The 18,792-nt window shown below is 47.5% G+C and overlaps 1 protein-coding gene across 6 annotated transcripts in view; it reads left to right on the top strand.

Annotated features, from left to right (window-relative positions):
• LOC133386993 (histone-lysine N-methyltransferase EHMT2-like) overlaps nucleotides 1-17,343 on the top strand; it is a 69,680-nt gene extending 52,337 nt beyond the window's left edge. For 5 of the 6 annotated variants that reach the window (XM_061630870.1, XM_061630871.1, XM_061630869.1 and 2 more), the window contains 12 exons: nucleotides 289-411; nucleotides 1,397-1,498; nucleotides 2,419-2,523; nucleotides 4,307-4,461; nucleotides 4,575-4,715; nucleotides 6,631-6,775; nucleotides 8,978-9,055; nucleotides 10,758-10,873; nucleotides 12,201-12,287; nucleotides 12,496-12,574; nucleotides 14,372-14,547; nucleotides 15,201-17,343. In XM_061630870.1, coding sequence (XP_061486854.1) covers nucleotides 289-411; nucleotides 1,397-1,498; nucleotides 2,419-2,523; nucleotides 4,307-4,461; nucleotides 4,575-4,715; nucleotides 6,631-6,775; nucleotides 8,978-9,055; nucleotides 10,758-10,873; nucleotides 12,201-12,287; nucleotides 12,496-12,574; nucleotides 14,372-14,547; nucleotides 15,201-15,372 — 1,479 coding nt within the window. In that variant the 3' untranslated portion in view covers nucleotides 15,373-17,343. Of the gene's footprint in view, nucleotides 1-288; nucleotides 412-1,396; nucleotides 1,499-2,418; nucleotides 2,524-4,306; nucleotides 4,462-4,574; nucleotides 4,716-6,630; nucleotides 6,776-8,977; nucleotides 9,056-10,757; nucleotides 10,874-12,200; nucleotides 12,288-12,495; nucleotides 12,575-14,371; nucleotides 14,573-15,200 lie in introns of all 6 variants that reach the window. The other variant, XM_061630873.1, reaches the window with a different exon arrangement.
• The last annotated feature ends 1,449 nt before the right edge of the window (nucleotides 17,344-18,792 follow it).

The following is an 18,792-nucleotide window of genomic DNA, read 5'->3' as shown; positions in this document are numbered from 1 at the left end:
GATTCACATTAAACTGTAGTTAGTTTAAACGATGGTTTAGTGGGACTGCAAACTAGGCCTATCTCTGGGTCAGGAGCTGGGAACTCAAGTTTGCTTGTTTGTTTGTTTTATAAGATTTATATCCTGCCCTTCCTCCCAGTAGGAGCCCAGGGGAAGAAGGCTCCTTCCCTCTGTTGCAAGAGTGATTCAAAGTTAAAGACTGGTCATATGATTAAAGTTAAAGACTTGGGCTTGCAGGGGGTGGGGGATATATGAGGTCTGTTTAATTGTTCATCTTCTCTACTCCAGGCTGGGGCCAACATAAACACGGTGGACAAGTTGCATCGGACCCCTCTAATGGAAGCTGTTGCAAACAACCATGTGGAGTTAGCACGTTACTTGGTCAGAAGGGGTGGCTGCGTTTACACGAAGGTCTGGAGACAAATGGGGAAAGCTCTCTGGGGAAGGATGAGTGCAGGGACAAGAGCGGGGAAGACATATTTCTTAAAGGGGGATATTTGGAATGTTGTGAGGGTGTATCAGTATAAGAGTAGAGTTGCCACCTTTTTTCTGGCAGGGCCTCTGTGCCATTCTTTCCCAACCAGATGTTGCTGGACTACAGTTCCCATAATTCCTGACCATTGGCCATGATGACAGGGACTGATGGGAGTGGTAGTCCAGCACCATCTGTGGACCCAGCGGTTGGGAGAGGCTGTAGTATGCCTTTCAATTCCACAGATGCAGCCATTCCTGGTCATGGCAATGATAAAAACCTTCCCCAGTTGGAACAAGAGCCCTTCTAGAAAAACCAGTAGCAGACTTTTGTAGGGGATTGTTGATAGTAGCTTTTTTTCTCTGTGATGTGTGTAGTGTTGGTGGCTGAGGAGGGGGCAGGGCAGGACAATCCATTTTATGAATGCTCCGCTGTGAGACTGGTCAAAATAGTGGGTGGAGTGAGGGGTCATGTAAACTGTGCTAGGGTCAATGTTTGAATCACTGTATGAGGGCTAAAGAGATTTGGAGGAAGATAATTAGGTGGCATCCAGTGCAAAATTGGCCTAGAATGGAAACAGAGGGACCCTAGTGTTAGGAGCACAGAAAGCTGCCTTATATTGGTCTGTCTAGCTCAGTACCGGCTACTCTGATTGGCAGTGGCCCTCCAGGGTTTCAGGCGGGGAGAGTCTTTTCCCAGCCCTACCTGGAGATGCTGGGAATTGAACTTGGGGCCTTCTGTGTGTGAGCCAGATACTCTGGCACTGAGCTATGGCCGTTCCTGTCAGGTCAGATGAACATGAGAGGAGTTAAGGAGGGAAGCGACGGAGGATGGAGTGGACTGTGGGGTGGGGTGATGAGATGCCTGCCTCACACCTGTTGTTACTGATGTTTTACCTTCCCGCTGCTGCTGCTGCTGCCGAAGGAGGACGATGGATCTACCTGTCTCCATCACGCTGCCAAGAATGGCAGTGTGGAGATGGTCAGCTTGCTGCTATCCACAGGACAGGTGGACGTCAACGCCCAGGTGAGTGAAGGGCTTGTTCCAAGAGGGAATGGGAGGGGGAGGGAAACCGGCATTTCCCGGCCTATAATTTGGTTCTCTGTGTGTGTGCTTTTGTGCACGCTTATCATTTCAGGCCATTCATAAACACATACGCATTTAAAGAGGTGTACAAGAAACCAAAAATACTTTTAAAAGAACTGAATGACACTCTTTGGGAGTGTGAAGTTTGCTTATGTAAATGGCAACCATCTGAAGCCAGTCATACTCTTACAGCCACAAGGGAAAGATGTGAAGATGGTCACGGTCCGCCTCTATGCCTGCCCCGCCCAGGGCGTCTTCAAGCTCAGCCGCTTGCACCCCAACAAGAACAATGTGCGCACTGCCTGGTTCACGGAAAAGGACTCCCTTGCACCAGTTACTGTAAACCGCCCAGAGAGCTTTGGCTATGGGGCGGTATACAAATACAATCAATCAATCAATCAACAGGTCTGCACCACATTAAAAACAAACACTGCAAGACAGCCACAGTTAGGGGAAAAAGGAAAGAAAGGAATTGTGGGTGGTGTCCAGTGCTAATCCTACTCAGAGTTGAAGTTAATGGACATGTCTAACTTAGGTTCATATTTCAAGGGGTCTACTCTGAGTAGGACTTAGTTGAATGCAACCCCTTTTATTTAGGAGATAATCAAAAAGCTCTGCACACTGGGTAAATAAAATGCAGATAATAATCCACACAAACCAAATGAAAAACATATATACATAAAACTATCCTCAAACCAAGCTGTATAGGGCTTTATAAAGCAATCCCAGCACCTTGAATCTAGTCCTGGTAGCTGATTGGCAGCCAGGGCAATGCTTACAGTATCACGCACCACCTTTTTGAGCCACGGCTCTTCCACTGGCATCACACGAGCCTTCTCTTTGTCTCCCTCTTTTTTTAGGATAGCGGAGGTTGGACCCCCATTATCTGGGCTGCCAAGCATAAGCACATTGAGGTGATCCGCATGCTGCTTACCCGGGGAGCCCACATTGCGTTGACTGACGAAGTATGTGAATTTTTGGTCCCCTAGTTCCCGTGCGGGACGAGCTCAGGCCTACAAAGGTGGTTCAAAAGAGAAGTGGGCGGCGCTTGCTCTTGGTGAACTGGAGCTGCTGCCTGAAGAAGGAAGTCTCTGGCACATGCAAAGAAAGGAGATGGCCAAATGGACTGTACCACTGTAAAACTGCAGGTGGGGTAGCGGGGCCATTTTTAAAAATGTGCCTTCACATTTTGAAAACCCCCACAAAACTCTGCAAAAAGAAAGCACTAGAAATGTTCTATCCTACCTCTTTGTTCTAATGGGCTAGTTTTCTGCTGCTTTTCATGTCGGTAAGCATTCAGAAAAATGTGACTTCCTCCTCCTGCGTTCTGCTGTGGTATAGTCCATCCAGCACCTCAACATTCAGTCACCCCCTCCTGCTGCGCGTGTGGTTCAGACCCTGAAGTCCATGACTTTTTAATGAATTGATTCACTTTGTATTAATCTGCGTGTGCAAAAACAACCAGTATTTCTGCAGAAAAAGAACATGCTTTCTGGATCAGGCTACTTGAAGATAAGTCCCACTGTTTCAAGTGGGGTTTATTCCCAAGAAAATCTGCAGAATTATGGTCTTACAGCTAGCTCAAAACTGCCCATTGTGCTTGGTGCTTGGGGCCTTCTAATTCTTTTTACTTGCCGGGTTGACTTCTTTGAGAGGCGAGGAGGGAACCAGCAGTGACATTAGTTTGTAAGAGAGCATTCTGAATGGCTGTGCCTATGTCTTACTCTTTGCCTGTATTCTATCACCCAGTTGCTGGGAGGAGGGTGTGGAGATGGGAAATTCCAGGCACCAATTTTGAACAGTGGAGGGATGGGAAAGAAAAAGAAGGGGGATGCCTTTTCTCAAATAGTGCCCTGTTTAATCAGGGAGACTTTTAAAACCATTTAGAAGGCATGCACTGACCAGGGCTGATGGGAGTTGTAGTCCAAAGCACCTGGAGGAGTACCAGGTTGTTAAAGTCTGACCTAAATTTTAATTGCCTTTCTGAAGGCTGGGTGGGAATTGGCCTAACAAGCCTCCCAAGGGAGGGAGTTCAAGAGCCTAAGCACCACCACCAAGAAGGCCCTGTCCCACATAAACTTGCCAAATGCACCATAGATGGAGGCAGGACACAGAGGACAGCCTTTCCAGAAAATCTCAGTAGGGACAGGATGAGTCATACAGGGACCTGTGAATTATTGGTCTCCTGGCATGTTAGATTGTCACTATACTCTCTTAAAGAGGCCTGCTGGATCAGGCCTGTTCTCACAGTGGTCAACCAGATGCCTATCGGAAGCCTGCAAGCAGGACGTGAGCGCAACAATACTCTTCCCTACTTGCAATTACCGGCAACTGGTATTCGGAGGCATACTGCCTCCAACAGTGGGGGGAAATATGTAGCCATTGTGGCTGGTAGCCATTAGTGGAACGGAACAAAGAGGAGAACAGGCTCCAGTGCTCATTGATGCAAGACTTTTTATGGTAGCTCTCTGCATTTCAGAGTGGAACACTCTTCTTTCAGGTGCTTGAAAGTTCTGAAAATTCGGAAACGTCTTTTTCTTAAAACCTGAACAACTCAAGAACTAGCTTGAAAAAGCGGTAGAGCAAAATTTTATTCTCTTCGCATCTGTGCTGAACATGTAGAGCTTGGATCAGTGAGCTCTGTAGCTCTCTTCGTTCTGTCTTCTTGTGGTGCTGACCCTCTCTCCTTGCTCTAGTAGCCGCTGATAGCCTTGTCTTCCTTCAACTCCTCCCTCTTCTCCCAAATAGGAAGAGAACAAATGTTTGCACTGGGCCTCCTTCACAGGGAGTGCAGAGATTGCTGAAGTCCTCCTGAATGCCCAGTGTGACCTCCACGCTGTCACTTTCCATGGAGACATACCTCTGCACATAGCTGCCTGGGAGAGCTACCACAAGTGTTTCCTGTAAGCCAAACAGGGTGCCTGGGGTCTCTTTCATATTGTCAGGGGTGTTGAAGGCTGGCTGGATGCAATTACTCTGCTTTTGCTCTGACCCTGTTTGCCCCACCCCTATGCAGCCTAGTCCTGCCGTGGGGGGTTGACACTGAAGTGCAGAACAAGGAAGGGGACTCACCTGTGGACCTGACCTTGGAGAACTCCGAGGTGTGGTTTGCCCTGCAGCCGAATCACTCCGTGCACACTGAGCGCATCATCAGCAGGTGGGTGGCATCGTGCGTTGAGGTCATGCTGTATGAGAGAGAAGATAACGGGCAAGTGCTTGCCTCTGCTGTTCCCTGCGGGATGGGTTTGCATCCGGATCACTGGAAAAGGTTCAGAAGAGGGCAACCAGAATGATCAAGGGGATGGAGCGACTCCCTTACGAGGAAAGGTTGCAGCATTTGGGGCTTTTTAGTTTAGAGAAAAGGCGGGTCAGAGGAGACATGATAGAAGTGTATAAAATTATGCATGGCATTGAGAAAGTGGATAGAGAAAAGTTCTTCTCCCTCTCTCATAATACTAGAACTCGTGGACATTCAAAGAAGCTGAATGTTGGAAGATTCAGGACAGACAAAAGGAAGTACTTCTTTACTCAGTGCATCGTTAAACTATGGAATTTGCTCCCACAAGATGCAGTAATGGCCACCAGCTTGGATGGCTTTAAAAGAAGATTAGACAAATTCATGGAGGACAGGGCTATCAATGGCTACTAGCCATGATGGCTGTGCTCTGCCACCCTAGTCAGAGGCGGCATGTTTCTGAAAACCAGTTGCCAGAAGCCTCAGGAGGGGAGAGTGTCCTTGCACCCGGGTCCTGCTTGCGGACTTCCCCCAGGCACCTGGTTGGCCACTGAGAGGACAGGATGCTGGACTAGATGGGCCACTGGCCTGATCCAGCAGGCTTTTCTTATGTTCTTATGACCTGTGTGGGGCCAGAGGCCTGAGGATTTGCAGCCGTTTCTAATATACCTCTTCATATACCCCTTCACGGCTTTTATTCTAGACTTTTTTACATGCGCACTGTCTTTACATGTACTTCTTGAGAACCTCTAGGTTCTCATAGTGATATTTGTTTCTTCTTAACAATGCTTCATTTTTTATTGCAGTTGATTTATTTGCCCCATTTATATCTCACCTTTCCTCCAAAGAGCTCAAGGTGGCATACAAACATGGTTCTCCCCCTCCCTAATTTTATCTTCACAACAACCCTGTGAGGTAGGTTAGGCTGAGAAGCAGTGACTGGTCCAAGGTCAGCTACTGAGCTTCATGTCTGAGTGTGGATTTGAACCCTGGTCTCCCAGGTCCTAGTCCAACACTCTAATCACTACACAATGCTGGCTCCAAGAAGAGGAAGTACAGAGTATGTCAAACAAAGTGGTATAGACCTTCCATGCCTATTAGTGACAACTTGGATTTCAGGTATGCAACCTGAAAAGTGGAGATGTCAGGGAAGGGTGTTACTTCATTCCCCCTGACACTTCTGCCCCCATCTTTCTGTATTAAAAAGTATGTCATCGTTTTATGTATGTATTAAATTTATATCCCACTTTTCCTCCAAAGAGCTCAAGGTGACATACATTGTTCTCTTCCCTCTCCATTTTGTCCTCATAACAACCCTGTGAGGTAGCTTAGGCCGAAAGTGACCTAGTGAGTTTTATGGCCGAGCAGATATTTGAACCCTGGTCTCCCAGGCCCCAATCTGACACTCTATCCACTCTGGTAGTTTACAAACAATAAAACAGCAGTTGGTAACAATAAACTCTCAACCAGTTTTCAAAGTGGAGGTTTGTATCCCAGAAGGTATCTGTATTGTACTTGAGTTGATTTTATATACGTGTTGATGTTTTTAAATTGCTTTATACATGCGCGCGCACTTTTAATTGTGTTTATACCAATGCTTTAGCTGTTTTTTCTATATATGGCTGTTCTGTGTATGTGTTGTATTGTTAATTGTGCGGGGATGCTTTATGGGAAGCAATTCATGAATGAAATGAATCGTCATCATCTGAATAAATTTAAAGCAGACAGCTTTGTAGGATTGTGGGTAAACTGAAGTCAAAAGGCTCCACAGCAAATTTTTAAAAACTGCTGCTAGCATCCGTCATTCTTTGTGCTCTGTGTCTCTTCCTCTTTCCAGGGACGTGGCCCGTGGCTTTGAGAATGTGCCCATTCCCTGCGTCAACTCCGTGGACGATGAGCCCTGCCCAGATGATTACAAATACATCTCGGAAAACTGTGAGACTTCCACCATGAACATTGACCGCAACGTCACCCACCTGCAGGTACTTGGATCAGCTTGGATAATGTGGGTTTCACAGCAACTGCTGTCCTTCCAAAGAGCAAGTCAGAAGTAATCATTTAAAAAACGGTTTTAGCAAGGAGCAAGAAAAGGCTGCCCCTGTGCTGATCTGGAAGTGGAAGAGGAAGGATTGAAAAACACTTTACACTCTGGGAACGGGAGAGGGTGGGTGGCCTAACGGGATCTAACTGGAGGGCACTTGGGGAGTCCTGAATGAGAACAAGGCGTAACTCTGAAGTCTTCTGTTATATAGGGAACTCCCCCCACCCCCAATACACACAGACACTACCTATGAATCCAAGGAGAGCCATTTGCCAGACAGAACACACAGCTCAGGGCTGGATGGACAAAGAGTCTGACCAGGTATAAAGCAGCTGCCTCCTAAACGCTGCTAACTTAGCAGTTAAAGTGCACGCACACAGAAAAGGTGGGGGTTACTGGGGGACCTGAGGGATCAGGGTTCAAATCCCCACTCGGCCATGAAAATCACTGGGTGACCTTGGGCCAGTCACTGTCTCTCAGCCTAGCTCAGCATATTAGCATGTGTTTTACATTGTTTACAATTTTAAATTGTTTTTTAAAAGATGTGTTTTAAATTGTATTTGCTTTTAGTTACTGTAAACCGCCCAGAGAGCTTCGGCTACGGGGCGGTATACAAGTGTAATAAATAAATAAATAAAATAAATAAAATCAGAAGAGGAGAACCATGTTTGGACACCACCTTGAGCTCCTTGGAGGATATAAATGTTAATAATAATAATAATAACCTGTCACCGCAGGGACTTCTGAAGAACCGTCTTTCCTTGAGGGGGGCAGAGAAGCAGATGCAGCTTCTTCTAAACCAGAGATGGTTCAACTGTGGCTCTCCAGACGTTGTTGGACTACAAGTCCCATCATCCCTGACCATTTGGCCCATGCTGGCTGGGGCTGATGGAAGTTGGAGTCCAACAACATCTGGAGGGTCTCAGGTTCTTTATCCCTATTCTAAACAAATAGTTGTTTTTATTGGTGCTTATTGTTGCAGTAACAGAAGGGAGTAGAACAAGCGGAAGGCCAAAGGAGAGATGGATTGATTCCATAAAGGAAGCCACAGACCTGAACTTACAAGATCTGAACAGGGTGGTTCACGACAGATGCTCTTGGAGGTCGCTGATTCATAGGGTCACCATAAGTCGTAATCAACTTGAAGGCATATAACAACAAATGGTTGCAGTGATTTACAGAAATCGCTTTGTGAGGGAAGGGTCATAGCTCAGTGGTTGAGCATCTGTTTGGCATGCAGAAGGCCCCATGTTCAATCCTTGGCATCTCCAAGGGGGGCTTTGAATGATGTTTGCCTGAAACCATGAAGAGCTGCTGCCAGTCAGTGTAGACAGTACTGCGGTAGATATAACAATGATCTGACTCAGTATAAGGCAGCTTCATTTTTTTTCTGTGATGTCTGCCTGATAACAGTGTATATGAGCCAGTGTGGTGTAGTGGTTAAGGTGTTGGACTACGACCTGGGAGAGCAGGGTTCGAATCCCCACATAGCCATGAAGCTCACTGGGTGACCTTGGGCCAGTCACTGCCTCTCAGCCTCATGAAAACCCTCTTCATAGGGTCACCATAAGTCGGAATCGACTTGAAGGCAGTACATTTACATATCTTAAACAAGAGCTGCACAATTTCTTCCCAATGCGGAACATTGCTACTTATACAATATGACCTGTTTCCTCATAAGTAGGCTTTCTTTACCTCCCTCCATTTCCTATCTATTCCAGCTTGGATTTTTATAGTGCAGGAGTTGCCAGCCTTTTTAGATTCATGGGCGCATTTGGAGTTTTTGAGTGAGTGCCTTGAGCACCCCTTCCACCCACTCGTCTGGCTTCTTCCTTCATCTTGTATTTTTCGAGAGAGAAAAGGGTAACCATCTTCATCACCTCATGACCGAGAGGGTTTGGGGGGGCAGCTCAGAGGCTTTGTGAGGGCCAGGTGAAGATCTGAAGGGTACCACATTGGCAGCCTCTTTCATAATATCTGTTCCACCCTCCATCTCGTCCTTCCCAAGCTGGCAAGGCAGCGCGCCTGGGTTGTCCTGCCTGTGGGCTGCAAGTGAATTTGTCCTGGATGGGAGCTGGGACCACTTCCCCTCCTCCACCGGGTTGGATCCATCTTACACCTCCTTTTTTTTTTGCATTCCCAGCATTGCACATGCCAGGATGACTGTTCCTCCAGGAATTGTCAATGTGGGCAGCTCAGCATCCGCGGCTGGTATGACAAGGTGAGCAAGTGTACGTTTCTGTGGCTTGTTGGCTGACCAGAAAAGGGGGAAAGAGGAAAGCCTAGAATTTTTTTAAAAAATCCACTAGGAGGAGCATTTAAACTGGTGCAACCCTTTTGTCAGAGGGGGAAATGCTGACTTTTTGATGCTTAGCTTGCTTTATTTATTTTATTTTATTTGAACATTTTATATACTGCTTACTTATTTGCATTTCTAAGTGGTGTGCATCAAAACCATGCATAAAATGAAACAATAAAATAAATCATCATACAACCAAACATTGTTTGGTTGTTTATTTATTTATTTTGATACATGTATTTATATATCGTCGTCTCACAAAACATCAGGGTAGTGTACAGCAACAGAAAAACATTTAAAAGCAGTACAAAGCAATCACTAAAATGATTGGCTACTCAATAGATGTTTTAAACAGCTGCACAGGCCTGACAAAGTTTTCAAGAAACATTTGAAAGTCAGAAGTGAGGATGCTTTTATGGAATGCTCTCTCCAGGGAGGCCCGCCTAGCACCAACCTCACTGTTTCAGCCCCAAGCAATGATGTTTTTGTTTTCCTGGGACTTGGGCAGCACCAATGATACTATATCACACTGTTAAATCTGTTTTTAGTGGGTTTTATTGTGTTTTTTACTTTGGTTTTAAATCACTTCGGGGCTTTTTTTAGTGGGAAGCAACTGGGTCACATGTAGGCTGTGGGCTGACTGGGTTACAGGTACCCATCTTGGTTTTTCTTCATCCTGCTGAGACCTCACACTGCCAGTCATGCCTGGTGTCTGGAGTCGGCATCCTCAGTCATCTGCTAAGGCCTCTATCCTGGCAGGAGACTCACTGCCAATCCTTATAGACCCCTGATCCTGCTATTCACCTGTCTTGCTTTTGCTGGCAGCTCACCTGCTCTCTCTAAGTGAGCAAGCAAGCAAGCAGTGGTGGGAGCATAGAGAAGGAGCAGCAAACTCTGCTCACCTCGCCCTCTTCCACCTGAGGAGCCACGTGGATTGGGCCAGAGGGACAAGGCACGCGAATGGGCAGCTGAGCATTTGGCCCCTCAAAACCCAGACCTGACACGGCTGATGTCAGAGGCTTCCTGTTCTAAACCGGGCCCTTCCCCCTCTCCCTATTGCTCAACTGGCAGAGACGTTTCTGTAGATGCAGTGATGACCACCAACTTGGACAGCTTGAAAAGGGGAGAGGATTAGACAAATTCATGGAGGTTAAGGCTAGCAGTGGCTGCCAGCCGTGATGGCTATGTTCTACCTGAGAGGCACTAAGCCTCTGAATACCAGAAAACCATGCCTACCTGGGTGACATCAGCTGATGGGGGGTTCAGTCCTGCTGGGTGCTAGATGGACCACAGGCCTGATCCAGCAGGCTCTTCTTCTGTTCAGAGCTTCTCTGCAGACAAGTCAACAGGGAACAGTTCCCTTAAGGTAACAAGTTTGCAGACCATCATCCTATGAGCAGAAGTTCAATTTTATAATGGATAACACTTTTTTTTTTCCAGGTGGGGTCCTGTCTGTAGGTCCTAACGGGGAAATCTTGACGTCTCAGGCAGGGCCACATCTCAAGGCGTAGTTTAAGCTCTGACTATGGAACTTGGGGAGAAAAGGGAACAGCAGTGTTGCCATGGCAACACCTTTGCCTCCATAACTTCCTGTCTCTCTTTGTCTTGCTCTTCCCACTTGCAGGACGGACGCTTGCTGCAAGAATTCAACAAGATTGAGCCACCCCTGATCTTTGAATGTAACCAGGCCTGCACCTGCTGGAGGAACTGCAAGAACCGTGTAGTACAGAGCGGCATCAAGTGAGTCCATTTTCACTGCTCTCTCAACTTTCCAGCCTGTGGAAGCTAATGTTGGCCCCACTGCATACTTCCATAACTCTGTGTAATCTGCTGAAAATCCGTGCCTGCCCCAGGTCATTACAGAGGTCATTGGAGAACTTGAAGTGGGTACTGGGTTGGGAAAAAACAGCTACGATGTCCTGGAAGGGAGCGGGAATCAAGAAACAGTGTAGTGCTCACAGGTTTAACTCGTGGAACTCATTGCCACAAGATGTGGCCATTGTCTCATGTTCTTATCTATGGTTGATTTTATTCAGAAAGACCATTTCTTACATTCACTCACTCTGATGTTTTTTATATGGATCATGGCTTTAACAATTGCCTGCTCCAAGGGAGAGAGAAACTGTAATGTAAGGAGAAGTACTTCTTCACATTGTGCAGTGTTAAAACTATGGAATTCACTACCACAAGATATAGAGCCAGTGGTGGTGTAGTGCTTAGTGTTGGGCTAGGACCTGAGAGACCAGGGTTCAAATCCCCACTCAGCCATGGAATTCACTGGTGGTCAGTCACTGTCTCTGCCTAACCTAGAGGTTCCCAAGCTGTGGGTGGAGGACCACTAGTGGTCCACAAGCTACATTCAGGTGGTCCATGACATTTCTATAAAAATATAAAAAATCATACAGCTTCTAGTACAGAACATTACAATTGCTACAACTGATTGAAAAATCATTAAGTGCTCCACCAAGACCCTCAGCAATTTCCAAATGGTCTGTGGGAGAAAACAAGTTGGGGAGCCACTGCCTACCTCACAGGGTTCTTGTGAAGATAAAATGGGAAGAGGGAGAGGCATGTACGCCACCTTGAGCTCCTTGGAGGAAAGGTGGGATACAAATGTAAAATATTTATAGTAGGGTATTTAAGTAAGTAAATGGTGATGGCCACCAACTAGGGACCACTGTAAAAGGGGATTAGACAAATTTATGGAGGATAATATAAGACTGTCAAAGGCTGCTAGTCATGATGGCGAAATATGACTTCCAGGGTCAGAGGCATAATGTGTCTGAGTACGAGTTGCTGCGGATTGCATAGTACACAAGAGAGTGCTGTTGTGCTCTAGGGCAGCCTGTGGTATCCCCAGAGGAATCTGAGTAGCTACTATGGGAATCAGAGTGCTGAACTAGATGAGCTGATCACTTGGTGATCCTGCAAGGCTCTTAAGTCCTTACTGTTGTTGCTTTATCACTTGCCCTTCTGATACCCAGTAGCTGAGAATATGTTGGAATCTAATGCGTCTTAACAATCTTCAAAACTCTCTCTGCATCTTTGTGTTCTTCCTTCACTGCAGGGTCCGTTTACAGCTATACCGCACTGCCAAAATGGGGTGGGGAGTCCAAGCACTGCAGACGATTCCTCAAGGAACCTTTATATGCGAGTGAGTGAGTGGCCCTGGAGGAGAGCTGCCTTTTCCCCTCCTGCGGCTCCAGCTATATCTGGAGGAGGGTGGCGAGCAGGAGGGATGGAGACAGAGGCGTTCTCTCCCAGTTTTGGGGGTGCCATACTGGCCAGGGATTTTACCCGCTTAAAGGGATGAGTAACTTCCCAACAAGTCCCACTTTCCCCTTCGGTTTCCCTGCACAAAGGTACGTGGGGGAATTGATTTCCGATGCTGAAGCTGATGTAAGAGAGGATGACTCCTACCTATATGATCTGGATAATAAGGTAAGGATAGTCACACTTCCTGGTTTGCTTATCATAGAATAGTATTTATTTATTTATTTATTTATTTATTTAATTCAATTTATTAGTCGCCCATCTGGCTGGCAATCCAGCCACTCTGGGCGAAGTACAAAATTAAAACATATAGTTACATTAAAATATTAAAATCTCAACCAATAATAATAAAACCTAACCCACCCCAAAAGCCTGCCCGAAGAGTCAGGTCTTCAAGGCCCGGCAGAAGCTCATCATAGCGGGGGCATGGCGGAGATCATTTGGGAGGGAATTCCACAGAATGGGGGCCACAATTGAAAAGGCTGTCTCCCTAGTCCTCACCAGTCTAGCTGTTTTAACTGGTGGGATGGAGAGAAGGTCTTTCGAGGCTGATCTAGTTGGGCGGCATCGCTGTTGATGCTGGAAGCGCTCCTTCAGATAGACTGGGCCGAAACCGTGCAGGGCTTTAAAGGTCAAAACCAACACCTTGAATTGGGCTTGGAAAACAACTGGTAACTAGTGCAACTCCTTCAGCACTGGAGTGATGTGATCTCGTCATCGGTTGCCTTTAATCAGGTGAGCCGCCGCATTCTGTACCAGTTGCAGTTTCCTGACAGTTTTCAAGTAGAGTTGGAAGGGGCCTATAAGGCCATCCAGTCCAACCCCCTGCTCAATGCAGGAATCTAAATCAAAGCATTCCCAACAGATGGCTGTCCAGCAGACTTGGGGGGTCTGCTTCTTTAAGGAAGGGTGTAGCTCAGTGGAAGAGCACCTGCTTTGCGTGCAAAAGGTCCCTGGTTCAAATTCAGCATCTCCTGGCAGAACTGGGAAAGATCTCCCTAAAAACCCTGGAGAGCTGTTGCCACTCAGTGTTGACAGTGCTGAGGTTGATGGCCCAACGGTCCGGCTCAGTATACGGCAGCTTCTTCCTATGTTCCTAGTTCTTCTCTCAATGTTGAGAATGGCAGCTGTTTGGGTGGGGGAGATGACACAAAGCCCTCAAAAGTGGGTATCATGTATACATCACTTGAGTTCGATTGATTTGTCAGTTTAAATTTCTGTGAGAAAAATCAATACAGAGCAGAAAGCTTACAATTCTTTGTTGTTTTTAATTATGTTTTTATCTTACCCACCTCCTTTTACAAATTACGCACTGAGCATGGGTGTTGAGCAGGATTAGCTGACCCTTTGCCGTCCAGATCTCCCATCTTCCCTGACTTTAAGCAATGCTGGCTGGGGCTGATGGGAGTTGGTGTCCAATAACAGCAGGAGGACCACAGATTAGCCGCTCCTGGATTAGAGCAAGGGAACTGAGCGCCAGAAGTCCTGGGTTCTCTGAGAGAGCAATTGGTGAGGGGAAGCAGATCAGGAATGCAGACCAGAATGAGTCGGAGCAGATCAAATGGATCAAAGTTTAGGAGTCATAGAATCAGGAAATAGAAGAGTTGGAAGGGGCCTATAAGGCCATTGAGTCCAACCCCCTGCTCAGTGCAGGAAACAGAAGTGCTGTTTTTTCCAAAACATCCCAGAGTCTTTCATGGGCATCCTTGGGAATTTTTTTCCAGTGAGCAAAGTAAAATTGCTGAAGTTGTGGGGAGGATCCCTAAAAATGAAAAGAACATATGTGCATTTTGTCTCATATCTCAGGTTCTACTTACTCTTTAAAAAAAGAATAGAAGAAAGCTGGGTATCTGGGACTTGTGAATCATCCTCCTTCCTGCCCTTGGATGAAGGGGTGGGGGTGGAAGCATAGAGCCTAGAAACTGCCCGGGTTCTGTATATGTTGGATCTCCACCCACTCTGCAGGACGGTGAGGTGTACTGCATCGACGCACGTTACTATGGCAACGTCAGCCGCTTCATCAACCACTTGTGTGATCCCAACATCATCCCTGTGCGGGTGTTCATGCTGCACCAGGACCTGCGTTTCCCCCACATTGCCCTCTTCAGTAGCCGGGACATTCAGACTGGCGAAGAGCTAGGGTCAGTAGATGGGGGAGACTCTTGCGTATGTATGTGTATATATACGTTTGTATGTGATGGGGAGGAGATGCAGCTGGTGACATGGAGGTGGTGGTAAAGCAAAGGGTAACAGCAGTAGGGTGTTGGGCAGTTTCAGAATACAGGAAAGATGCTCTGTTGTAAAGGGAGAGTCCTGGGGAGCATATAGATACACACTTGCCTCCGACAGTGGAGGCATTTTATTCATTCTTGCATTTATATCCTGCCTTTCCTCCAAGGAGCTCAAGGTGGTGCACATGTTTCTCTCACTCTTCATTTTACCCTCACAACAACCCTGTGAGGTAGGTTAGGCTGAGAGGCAGTGACTGGCTCAAGGTCACTCAGCAAGCTTTGTGGCCAAGCTGGGAGTTGAACCCTGGCCTCCCAGGTCCCAGTCCAGCACTTTAATCAGTACACCACACCGGGTGTAAGATAAAAGATAGCCATTGCGGCTAGTAGCCATCAGTGGCCTTCTACTCCAAGGATTTGTCTAATCCCCTTTTAACGCCATCCCAGTTGCTGGCTCTGTGGTTTGCAAATGTGCCCACAGCCCCAGTGTGGCATCAGCCTTTGCTCCGCTAACCCTTTGACCCTTCCTTCCTTCTTTTTTTTCCCTTGCCTGCTCTGGGGTGCAGCCTTGACTACGGCGACCACTTCTGGGACATCAAGAGCAAATACTTCACGTGCCAGTGCGGCTCAGAGAAATGCAAGTACTCTGCTGAGGCGATCGCCCTGGAACAAAGCCGCCTGGAGGCCCACCAGGACGCCTTGCCCGACAGCAGCAGCCTTCCTGCCGCTCAGGCCTAACTAAGCCAGGCTCAGCTGCCAGTCCTGAACGTCGCCGGGACCCTTCCCCCCCCTCTGTGCTGCACTTCCAGGGCAAGCGCGACGGACTGCAGCAGAAGCTCTTTCTGTGTGAGGGGAGAGTTTGCCATCACGTTTGGGGTGGGGTGGGGCGAGAGAGAACAGAGAAAGTGTGTCCTATTCCGGGGGGGTGAAAAAGGAGAAGCCTCTCTACGTTCAGAGCACAGGTGAGGAAACTGCAGCCCTCTCAACTTTGCTGGACCCTCAGCTCCCTTCAGCCCCAGGCAGCAAAGCCAGTGGCCAGGGATGATGGGGGTTGTACTTCAAGAACAACTGGAGGACACGAGTTTCCCCCATTCCCTGGTGTAGAGCATGGATGGGAAACCAGACGTTGCTGGACTACAACTCCCATCAGCCCTCATTGTTGGCCATGCTGGCTTGGGCTGATGGGAGTTGGAGTCCTGCAACGTCTGGATGCTGCAGGTTCCCCAACCCTGGCATTGCATAGGACAAGAGCAACGTGCGTGCGTTTGTGTGTGTGTGTAGGTGCTCAGATTCTCTCCACCCATACGGCCAGACCAATACAACGTGGGATCCGTCCACAATTTTGTGTTTCTTGCCGCCGGCTGGGAAAACCTGGAAGTACGTACCTTTTTTTCTCCATGTGTTGAGGCAGATTCATTGCCTTGCACTCGTGTTACTTGCATGTAGGGCATAATCATGTAAAGACCTGAAGCAGGACCGCATGTGGAGCCCTGCGCCCCCAGCTTCCTTCGACAGTTGTGCGTTGTGAACAGTTGTCTGAAACAAACAAGCCAACGGACCCAGCACATGGGCTCCTGTTTGCAAGTAAGGATTGCACAGGAATGCAACACGCCTTTTTTCAATTATTATTTTAAGAAAACCGTGTGCGGCATGGATGTTGAAGAAAGAAGACCCAACGTTGAGGATAGGGTTAATGGGACGCAGCATCACTCTGCCCTCTAAGTCAGAGGTGAGGACACTGTGTGGCCCGTCTCCAGAGGTTGTTGGACTCCCAATTCCCATCAGCCCCAGTCCAGCAACTTCTGGAAGGCCACAGCTTCCTCACTTTCTGTCTCCTGATTATGCACCATGCACAAGTAATACAATTCATAGGGCTATAGTTCAGCTGTTTTGTTTACAAATGTTTTGAATTGGAGCCAAGGCCCATTGTGCTCTCTGTTCTTTCCTCTTTCCCTCTTTCTGAGCCACCAGCACAGCTCCCCAGCCTTGCCAAGTCTCTGACCCATGCCTCTGTTTCTGTAGTCCCAGGCAGCAATAGCCAAAGGTGCATCAAGGCACTGGTGGCTGCCTTAGGCTTAATGGGTCACAGGCTTTACAAGCCTGCCCTAACGCATCCCACCAGCCCTGTATGGCAGCCCACTAGAGGCCCAGTAAACCTGCAGCTTTTGCTGTTGAAACCAGGTGGCTTTCAAGCCCCTGGGAGGCCACAATATGTACTGGCAAGTAAGATCCCATGTGGTTTGCCAGGTCATCGTTTTGTTCCGACCGGATCTCTAGAGCCAGAAGGTTTTGATGGTTATGTTCAGAGGCCATGCTGCCATCTTCTGATGGAGAGGATGTGTGTGTGTGTTCTTGTCTCACTTCCTGTCTGGTCCTCACCAGCGAGAAAAAAACCTGTTTTTTACATGGCCTTTTTCTTGGTTTGGGGCCAAGTTAATGTTTAGCTTTCGTGTGTAACACCAGATTCAGCTTTGAATTGGAGTCGAGGCTTGTCCAAGCCCCCTCTAGGGAAGCTCAGTTATGGTCTCATAGCTGCCTCTCCTTTCAACCCCAAGAACAGCAAGAAGTCTTCATTCAGTTTGGAGGGGCCAGCCTCCTCTCTCTCTCTCTCTCTTTTTTATGGGTTTTCACTTTTTTGTTTTTAAAACTGTAACTTTCTGGCGCCATAAATCCAATAAACGTTGGCATCTGGTGATTTTTGATACACAACCTGCCTTGGCTTGCTTTAGTTTGTATTTTCCATCCAACCCAACTGGGTCTTTGTCTAAAAGAGCTATTTGAATGCTTATTTGCGTACCTGTCCTGCCTGTTTTCACCTCCGCTACCCTGGCAACAGGTCTCACGCTTCCTCACCTCCCTATTCGGTAACCAGGGGATCCCATAGATCCACTTGCCACAGTCATGATGGTGAGTGTGGATGTGGGGGGTGAGGACAGGGCCTTGTCTCTAGTTACACAACTCTGCAGTGGAGCTGCCAAGGACCCCGAAAGCTCAACATGCAGTTAGAGACAAGACCTGCCATCCCTCAAAGCTCCTTGGAAGATTCTAGAAACTGGGACCATCCAATGAAGCTGAATGTTGGAAAGTTTAGGACAGACAAAAAAAAAGGCCTTCACACAGTGCATAATTAAACTATGGAACTTGCTGCAGTGATGGCCACCAACGTGGATGGCTTTAAAAGGGGATTAGACAATTTCATGGAGGTTCAGGCTATGTTCTACCTCCACTTGCCAGGAATTGCAAGTAGAAAGAGTTGCGCTGTGTTGCACTGAGGTTCTGCTCACTGGTCCTTGTGACGCCCTTCCCTGGCTCTCCCTGTCAGGTTCCTACCTGCTCGTGGTTACTGCCTGTCACTAGGCACCACCAGGGACTCCACCAGTACGGACTGTCCTTTTTTATGGTTTCTCTCCCTGCTCTAGCATAGACCTCACCAGATCCCCCTGCTAGGCAGCACCACCAGTCACGTCCTATAACCCGTATTCCCAGAGACTCTGCCTGAGTCTATCAGGTTACCTCTGTGACTGCGTGCTTAAGCTGTCCCAATCCCTTGTATCAATGCAGATAATTCTGGTTTGCTCTGGATACTTGTGGTGTTATATTTCCCTTCCCCGCTGCCACCATTTGTCACTCTTCAGCCTTGGTATTTACCTTACCCTCCCTTCTGGTCTGTGAAACCCCAGCCAAGGATCAGGCCTTTGGTAAACCAAATACAGTATTTATTAAATAGCAAAGATAATAAGATTACTTTATAAAGGCACATAAGCATATGGTTTCATCTATTACTATGATACTTATCATAAACTAGAACTCCCACTCTCTCTTTCTCCACACTCTCCTGACATCCACCTCTCAAACAACTCTCACAAACCCACCAAAACAACCCTCTCACGTCCTCCCAGATTTAACTGTCCTTCCATTTATACTCTCAGCCATTCTAAACACTCAGCCAATCATCCAGCATTCTACTGCCCATTCACTCCCCCTCCTCTTTCATTCCACTTACCATGTATCTCCTATACAAACAGCACTTACCATATATACACTAATACAGGAACATCACAGTCCTCCATAGGCAGCTGGTTGGCCACTGTGAAAACAGGATGCTGGCCTTCATGGCCTGAGCCAGCATGGCTCTTATGTTGTTAAGACAGCAGGGTT

This window comes from Rhineura floridana, chromosome 6, assembly GCF_030035675.1.
Source record: "Rhineura floridana isolate rRhiFlo1 chromosome 6, rRhiFlo1.hap2, whole genome shotgun sequence".
NCBI classification, from domain to species: Eukaryota; Metazoa; Chordata; class Lepidosauria; order Squamata; family Rhineuridae; genus Rhineura; species Rhineura floridana.
The sequence above is the reverse complement of the archived record's forward strand: the minus strand, read 5'-3'. Positions and strand labels throughout refer to the sequence as shown.